At 42.4% G+C, this 7,500-nt stretch overlaps 1 protein-coding gene across 11 annotated transcripts in view; it reads left to right on the forward strand.

Moving 5' to 3' along the window:
* The window catches only part of ehbp1l1a (EH domain binding protein 1-like 1a), a 100,053-nt gene that overhangs the window by 23,429 nt on the left and 69,124 nt on the right, over positions 1 to 7,500 (forward strand). For all 11 annotated transcript variants that reach the window (XM_063186364.1, XM_063186357.1, XM_063186360.1 and 8 more), the window contains exons 2-5: positions 2,485 to 2,542; positions 4,682 to 4,777; positions 5,151 to 5,204; positions 6,534 to 6,715. In XM_063186364.1, coding sequence (XP_063042434.1) covers positions 2,485 to 2,542; positions 4,682 to 4,777; positions 5,151 to 5,204; positions 6,534 to 6,715 — 390 coding nt within the window. The remainder of the gene's footprint in view (positions 1 to 2,484; positions 2,543 to 4,681; positions 4,778 to 5,150; positions 5,205 to 6,533; positions 6,716 to 7,500) is intronic.

Consider the following 7,500-nt stretch of genomic DNA (forward strand, 5'->3'; position numbering starts at 1 on the left):
ACTACATGCTGCAAGTCATTGTGCACTTAACATTCTACACTTTGTCCTATACAAGGGCAGACTGTGATAACTATGTTGTGTGTAAACAGCTGGGCTTTTAGAGATTGAGTATGTTTCCGCTAGGGCTGTAACGTTACACTCAACTCACGATTCGGTTCACGATTGCGATTATATCACGATTTTTGACTGGATACACCCCACGATTTTTTAAATTTAGGCTTTTTTTTTTAATGAATTAATTAGCTTTTTCTTCACATTTTCCAAGATTGTAAAAGAAAATGATATGTAAAAACTATGATAGTTTACAGGTAGAATAGATTACAAGCCTACTAATAATAAAAAGGATGTGTACAAATACTGATGATTTGAAGTTTGGAAGCACTATCACATTATATCATGTAGTTGTTTTCTGGACTGAAGGGTACATACAGTATCGTGACTGTGAATCGCGATTTCTCAATTCGATTCAATATCTTAACGGCCTTAGTTTCCGCTTTTGTTGTCAGTTTTGGGGTTTCCGGAACTAGGCAGCACTTGATCACTGGAGGTACAGCTACAGATGATTATCATGACTATCATCTATCAAGAGACAGAAATCAATTCTGTGACTTTTTCTTGAGCAGACAAAAGTAAGACCACAAAGAACAGAACCATATGGTGGCATAGGGGACACACAACAGTATCAGAGTTGGGTCCCTTATCCATAACTTTACACCAGAAATGACCAAATCGTCCAGGTAGCTGCAGTCGTTGATCATTGAAGAGCCTCTAACCTGTCACTACTTGTGTCCAATCTACAACAGCCCGGAGGGGAATTTAACCAATCACCATCCATCAAGTTGCTACCAGCTGATCATTAGCTTGTCTGATGGTTGATTTCGTGTCAGCAGTCAAGGTGTGTTTCTCGGATGTGATTCATAGAAGACTTTGGTTTGAACATGTTTTGTTCGTCAAAGCGTCATTTATCTTGTGCTCAGAAAAATACCAGGGTGTCATCATGACTAATGACCCTGTATCCTCTGACTTCCCATTTGTCCTGCTTTTCATGTCATGAAGAAAATTACAACACAATCAGAGATGATAACCTGGCTGCCTGGCTAATGCTAGAAGCACATGATTTTGTGTGTTTGCCACCACCTTGGACATAATGACCCAAAACACTGAATACGGACAAACAAACAAACAGACAGACAGCCAAATAGACACAGTAGCCTATCAATACCCATCCCATCTCCCTCCGGGGGCAAGGTAATAATCAACAAATCATTTTAGTGAGCTGTCAACTTGTAACAGTGAGAGGCACTTCTGAATTTGCGTCACCATTCTCCATTGCCTTTAACATTTATTAGATTCAAGAGAGTAGGCCATGTCTCTAATGTGTGAATTTAGGGAAATTACAGTGCGTTTCTCAACAGAGTCATTGCTTACTAAGTAATTTACTTACTTGGTTGCAATGCAATTTCCCATAGGCAACCTACTAAGCTGCTAACTGGTTAGCAACAGCACTTATTCACTTGTCGACATTCACAATAATATCTGTATTTTTTAATTTTTGAGTAGTTAAAGTTGCATGTAAGGCAAGTGGTTTCTCCAATCATGTGCAATGGTTTTATGATAAAACCACACTTTCGCAGACATAGTTGCAGACGTAGGTTACATTATGTTTCTAGAGCAAGGCGTAACCGGGGACAACCACCATTCCTACATACAGCCTTTCCGACAGTATTTGATTGCCATTCCGAGCCATTCCGAGTCATTTAAACATTGTTGCAACTATCAAGTACTTAAAGGCGCGTGAACAACGTTCTTACTCTATTGACATGTGCAACAATGTTGCGACACGAGCAGAAAGTGGAGAGAGTGACAGCGCAATTACAGGATTAGTGTATAATTTTGTCACGGTCCAAATGCCCTAAAAGGTAGGGTCTGAGATCTTTGAAAAACAGTTCCTGCAAACTGGAAAAATGGTTCCTGCAATAAAATTTCAATGTCGGAATGGAGGTATGTCTGAATGGTGGTATGTAACCGGCGGAACCCATTCATCTGACGAGAGTCTTGTTACCCCTGAAGGGGAACCATGGAGGACGACTGCATAGTGTTACCCTAATCCTCGGTAAAGGCCATTTGGTGTGTCCGTAACCTTCACTACTGTACTGCAATGCCATTGTAGCTGGCCTACCTTCTTGTTACAATTTCCAAAATTAGCTGAGAGTCTTGGCAGCAAGTCAGATTTTCAATCTTCTTGTCAGGTGGCTGATTTCATATCACAACAAATCGTAAACCTGAGCTGATTTGCACAAAGCTTTTTTATAGCATGATTTATCTCTCAGTTGTTTCAGCCGTCACACTTCAGCGTCATACGTCTGTACTCTTCCGTTGGTGTCACTCTAGCCAGACATTTGTGTTTGGGATGCCCTTGAGATGCCCTTGACTTCATTGGTAACTCAATAATCTACTGTCAACTGTTGTATTTTGTCATTGCAGGCAACCAGACAAGCTAAGAGTGGTTTGGACCAGAAGAAACCGGCGCAATTGCTCAAAGGTAAGCCTGACGAATAGGCCTATTGACCCAGGCCCAATGCTGAATGAAATGAACCTCAAGATTGAAGGTTGAACTTTGCCTGAAGAAGAAAAATCCGCACTCACAAACTACGTCTCATTATTTATTTATGGATTACCACCATGTCCACAAGCAAACGCGTTTCGGCTATCAAGCCTTCATCAGTCCGTGGTACGTTGAAACGCGAGTTTGTGAGTGGGAATTTTCTTCTTTAAGTTGATACCTTTTTGCGCACACCCAAAGTCATTAATTTTTTCCAAGAAGTTCAGCGCGTCCTCTGACAAAACTTGAACTTTGCCTGCCCTCAAGAGTTTCAGTTTATCATGCTATCAGGCAGGTTTCATGTCTATAACCGTCATCACATGGCTAGCTTGTCTGACCGAACTGAATGTGATTATATAGACAAAACATGTGACTTGCATCACAGTTCAGAACACCCTGAACATCAGTGGGGGAGTATGGTGGGAGAACCACCGTTAGTTAGCATCAGTGGTGTCAATCCGGGTTCAGAAAGTCAAAGCCCTGCCGCCAATTTGATCCAAATAGCTTAAAGTCAGATGATTGTAAGATGGGTCTGCAGGTGGTCCTGTTCACTTTTTGCTGAAAAGGCTCAACCACATCATAACAACATTGCTAAGACATTACAGAGAGCCTTGAGTAACAGAATGACACTTGGTCATTATAATTTTGGCGACAGTCAGATTATAACAGAGGCTCTGTACAAAGGGGATCAAGCACAAACACTCAAGACAGGCATATCAGCTACTCAGCGACGTCACCTGTGATGTCACCAGGAAAACATGGCAGGGTTTTGACTTTCTCTATGGCAGGAATTTACAGCTCTGGTCAGCATCACTGTCTTGCATTTGCCCTGCAGACACACAACCTGTTATCTTAGACACCATTCCTAACGTGACATGATCTCTCAGACCCGTGGGGAACTCCCCTTTAGTCTAAAACTGGAGCATGAGATTGCATTAGTGTCATAGTCTGCAATGTCAGGAATGTTGATGTTTGACGTGATGTTTGTATCTGCTCAAAATTCTGGATGGTGGGTTTGGTTGATGATGTTTAGGCTACATGCCTACAAATCATGAGACTCATAGCACACTTTGGGTAGTTGATGTGTCTAAACTAGGCTCTTGAGTTTGATGGCGTTCAGATCTGAAAGATTGATTTCTATTTTCTTGTGCATGGCCAGTGTGTTCTTGTTTTGTGCTGAACAGTTTTGATTTAAGTCAGTCTGTATCCAGTGGGTACTTTTCTTGTCCTTGGCCAGCCAGTCATTGTTGCTTATGGCCACTCAAGATTCAAGATGGCTGGGGCCGCTGTGGCGCAGCGCACTAAAAACATTTACTACCCTAGTACTGCACCACTATGACAGTGTACAATGTTTAGTAAAACATTACAACGTGGCCATTGCCATTCTGGTAACAGCTTATTTATAACATGGGTCATGCCTTACTGGATTAAGTACATAATTAATGTATCCCTATACATATGAACATGTGTAGTATATCCATAACATAGCATGACCAGATGAAAACCTCAGTTGGCAGTCTGAATTCAGTAGGTTAACAGACATAGGGAGGAAATAAAATTGGTCGTGAAACCTTTTTATGTTTTTTTACTGGGACTCTGTATCGTCTGCCAGAGGGCTGCAGTTCATACTCTGAGTGTAAAACGTGTTGTGGGGTCTTGCGTTATTCACTCCATACACTCCATAACACCTTTGTGATCTCAGTCCAAAACTCTCGTCACATATCCCGTGCTATCATGGTGATCAATACAGAGGCTTTTCCCGTCCTGAATTCAATCCAAACATAATGATGTGTCACTGCGGGAGGTGACACCCGACCCTCCTGTGACTGTTGCCGACCCCCTAAATAAAGTGTGGTCACTCTGTGTCCCTGCAAACTAGATTAAAGACTTTATTATATATCTCTGTCCTGCATTGCCCCTCATCCCTCTCTCCTTTATCCCTCTGCTCTTGTCTGCCCTACTGTCTCCTCTGCTCTCCTCTCCTCTCCTCTCCTCTCTTCCCTTCTCCTCTCCTCCCCTCTTCTGTTTATCCTCTCCTCTCCTCTCCTCTCCTCTCCTCTCCTCCCCTCTCCTCTCCAGTTGCATGGCTGGCAGCCGGGTATCAAGAACCCCTACAGGGGCATGGTGGTGTGGCAGGCCCCTGAGAGTGTGGACATCACCGTCACGCTCTTCAGGGTAAGTGCAAGAGTTCATACACAGAGGTGTGCAGTGTCATTACGAATGAACTCAAGTGAAATTATGAATCAAAGTTAAACTCAGCATTTCCTAATGAATACATGGGTTAAATACAAAGGGGGCAAACATACGGTATATCCATCCATGCCATGACACATGCGCGCACACACATGCATTGCACACGCTTGCAGAGACACATACACAAGCATGCACACTTGTACTTGCTAGAACTATATACATCTAGCGAGAGTCAAGTTACTGTAACAAAAGCATTCATCCAAGCCAAAAAAAAAATAAGAGTGAAAAAAAAAACAATCTGCCATCTGGAAAAATTAAAACAAGACAGCTATATGTGTTCTTGTGCCTGATTTAGGACCCAAACGCAGAAGAATTTGAAGACAAAGACTGGACATTCATCATTGAAAATGTGAGTATCCTCTCTGCATGATGACCTTGCTGTGCAGAAAAGCTTCTCTGCCCTGTCTCTCCGCTGTCCTGTTTTTCTTTCACACCCACACAACAGTAACGTTGTAAGTCCTGACTCCCCCATTAGGATTCCATGTGGTCGGAGTGGACTCTCAATATATCTGGAAAAAGAACTTCTTCACACTAGAGTAGAATGTACTTAATTGTCCTCTGGGGGAGCTAGGTCCTGGGCTTCAAACAATCACTGCATTATATACAGTACTCACATACCCAGCATACAACATAACATAAAACACATGAAAACTAGAAAAGATTTTTTTTTAAATCATCGTGAGCATTGTGAGTTTACTTAGCTGTACAGGGACAAGAGCTTGCACTGCTGTCCATTGAAAACCAAAGCCTCAGTTTTGTTCCTTCGTTAAAAGTAACAACTAATTCATGTAAGCTTGCGTATCTTCAGAAATTGTCTTCTGATGAGAAATTGTGTGAAAAATAAATGTCTTTTTTATAAGTCTAAGAATAACACCAACATTTTTACCTTTAGCACTTCTAAAGTACAGACACTCTTGAAACTACAAACTCTTCTATATACAAATATGCTTTACCACTCTGTAGCCTCTGTGTACAGATAGCCCGCCAGAAGACCCATTCACTTTGCGCTAAGAGCTCAACTGCATCATAACAAAATGGATATGACATCACTAAAAGCCTTGTGTAACTGATTAAGGCCTGGTTATTTTTACAATTTTGATGACAATAAGGTTATGACTCCGCTATGAGGCTCCGCACTAGGGGGTTAACTATAAACAATATTGTAAAGTTTTTAATGCCATGTTTTTAATTTTGTGTTTATATTTTAAGGTTTTTAATACCGTGCTTACATTGTTTTAATATCGTATTTACCATTTTGTATTTTGTCTTAATGCCATATTTGCATTGCTTTATAGTCATTGTTGTCTGTGAAGCACATTGGTTTGCCTTGTTGTGTATGAAACGGTCTACACAAATCAACTTGACTTGACTTGATAAACTCCCATTTGATTGCTTCCTTCCTCCGCTAGCCAGGCCGCGCCCTCCTAGTGACGCAACACCTTCAGCGTTGCAACTAGTCAGGTCAAGAGCAATGCAAGTACTTTCTGAGTTCCCGCAAATACGGGAACTCCTTTCACTTTGTCTGGAAGCAAACAACCATAAGCAAACCAAGGGAGGCGGGTCAACCATGCTGTTTGGGAAATGTTAATTGTTATGCTCATGGTCCGACCAAGTCTCGAAGAGATTTGAACGTCGATGATAATCAGGCTATTCCTCTCTGCTCCTCCATCATGTCCAGGAGACGAGTAAGGGCCAGCGGAAGGTTCTGGCGTCGGTGGACGTGAACATGAAGCGCTACGCCAGCGCCACGCCGGCCACGTTCGAGCTGGCGCTCAAGCTCAAGCCGCTCTCCGTGAAGGTGGTGGACGCCACGCTCAAGCTGACGCTCTCCTGTGTCTTCCTCAAGGAGGGAAAGGCCACGTAAGCAGAAATACTATATATATATACAGTACAATGTACAGTACATACCGTAGCCCCTTAATGCACGTCGTACCTCCGGTGGCATGCTGTAATAGACATTGAAAGTGAACTACTATAGTACTACACTACTATGACAGTGCATGGGGCCTTTAGTAATACATTACGACTTGGTCATTGCCATTCTGGTAACAGCTCATTTATAATGCCGTATCTTAAGGGGATATAGGTACATCATTCATAACACACTGCATACACATACCACACACATACCACATACAAGCACTGTATACCACATACAAACACTGTATACCACAAAAGCCGAAGACCTAAAAAGATACTATGGATAAAATGTTTGGTTTGGGAACAACTTCTGAAGTGTACTATCCTGGGAAATGCTGTATTATGATTCCTTGCACAATCGCTCCGATTTGAAATACAGCATGGACACTCAACACACACACACACACACACACACACACACACACACACACACACACACACACACAAGCACACTGCACTTTCTGCACTAAACCCAACATACACACACTGACACACACACACACACACACACACACACACACACACACACACACACACACACACACACACACACACACAGACACACGAACACACACACAAGACGCACACCGCACCTTCTACCTGCACTAAACACATACACACACACACACACACACACACACACACACACACACACACACACACACACACACACACACACACACACACACACACACACACACACACACACACACACACACACACAC

Source organism: Engraulis encrasicolus, chromosome 21 (genome assembly GCF_034702125.1).
Source record: "Engraulis encrasicolus isolate BLACKSEA-1 chromosome 21, IST_EnEncr_1.0, whole genome shotgun sequence".
NCBI classification, from domain to species: Eukaryota; Metazoa; Chordata; class Actinopteri; order Clupeiformes; family Engraulidae; genus Engraulis; species Engraulis encrasicolus.